This window comes from Amphimedon queenslandica, unplaced genomic scaffold (assembly GCF_000090795.2).
Source record: "Amphimedon queenslandica unplaced genomic scaffold, v1.1 AMPQUscaffold_9876, whole genome shotgun sequence".
Taxonomy (NCBI): Eukaryota; Metazoa; Porifera; class Demospongiae; order Haplosclerida; family Niphatidae; genus Amphimedon; species Amphimedon queenslandica.
Window position 1 is genome coordinate 65 of NW_003549853.1, and position 1,163 is coordinate 1,227.

The window sequence follows — 1,163 nt, forward strand, 5'->3', positions numbered from 1 at the left end:
GTAACTCTAAAAATTGAAGTCAGAATCAGCTCAAACTTGCTACACAGCATAAGGATGTCAATATGTATCAGAAAATCTAATAAAAATTTGGGGTGATTTCGAAGCCATTTTTTGGAAAAAACCATGGGCTATAGCCTTGGGTATTTTTCAGATTTTTGACGTTTTCTTAAAATGGCCATAACTCTAAAAATTGAAGTCGGAATCAGCTCAAACTTTCTACACAGCATAAGGACATCAATATGTATCAAAAAATCTAATAAAAATTTGGGGTGATTTTGGAGCCATTTTTTGAAAAAAATCATGGGCTATAGCCTTGGGTACTTTTCAGAATTTTGGCACTTTCTTAAAATGGCCGTAACTTGAAAAATTGAAGTCGGAATCAATTCAAACTTGCTACACAGCATAAGTACGTACATCAATATGTATCAGAAGACATTACAGCTACAGTCATGGTTACCTGGTAGAAATCCCGGTACATCAACGAAGGTTATCAGTGGAATACGAAAAGCATCACAGAACCTAACAAACCGAGCACCTTTAACTGATGCATTAATATCCAAACAACCTATTAATAATAATAATAATAATAATAATGATAATAATAATAATAATAATAAATTTAAAAGAATGATGATGATGATGATAAACTTGGTAGTGTAAGTCATTAAGAAACTTAAAATCAAGCAATCTGATTGGTCAATTACAACAACTACAGACTAGCTTCTATATAATGGACACTTGAAAGTGCCTCTGTTATACAGAGGTGTCTTTTATGTGGAGGTTATTTTATACAGTAAGGAATGTAATTGGTACACTAGGTGCTGTCCATTAAATGGAGGTGTAAGCAATAGACAATGACCATTAAGAGAGGCTATACTGTACATGTACATACATACAATACTAACAACTGACCTGCTTTTTGATTGGGCTGGTTAGCGACCACACCCACTGTCTGTCCGTTCAACCTGGCGAATCCCACTATTATATTCCTAGCGTAGTCGGGCATTATTTGGAAGAACTCTTCCTCGTCCACAACAGCTTTGATGATGTCAGACATATCATAGGGAGTGTCAGATGAAGGAGGAATGATGTAATTAAGAGCAGTGAGATCACGGTCACTATAATAATAATAATAATAATAATAATGATGATGATGATAATGA

General features: G+C 34.4%; 1 protein-coding gene across 1 annotated transcript in view; it reads right to left on the bottom strand.

Moving 5' to 3' along the window:
- Positions 1 to 439: 439 nt before the first annotated feature.
- LOC100638446 (propionyl-CoA carboxylase beta chain, mitochondrial-like) overlaps positions 440 to 1,163 on the bottom strand; it is a gene marked incomplete at its 3' end in the record, with an annotated part of 3,129 nt that continues 2,405 nt past the window's right edge. The window contains exons 12-13 of the mRNA XM_003391297.2: positions 913 to 1,118; positions 440 to 565 (exon numbers count right to left, since the gene is read on the bottom strand). Coding sequence (XP_003391345.2) covers positions 440 to 565; positions 913 to 1,118 — 332 coding nt within the window. The remainder of the gene's footprint in view (positions 566 to 912; positions 1,119 to 1,163) is intronic.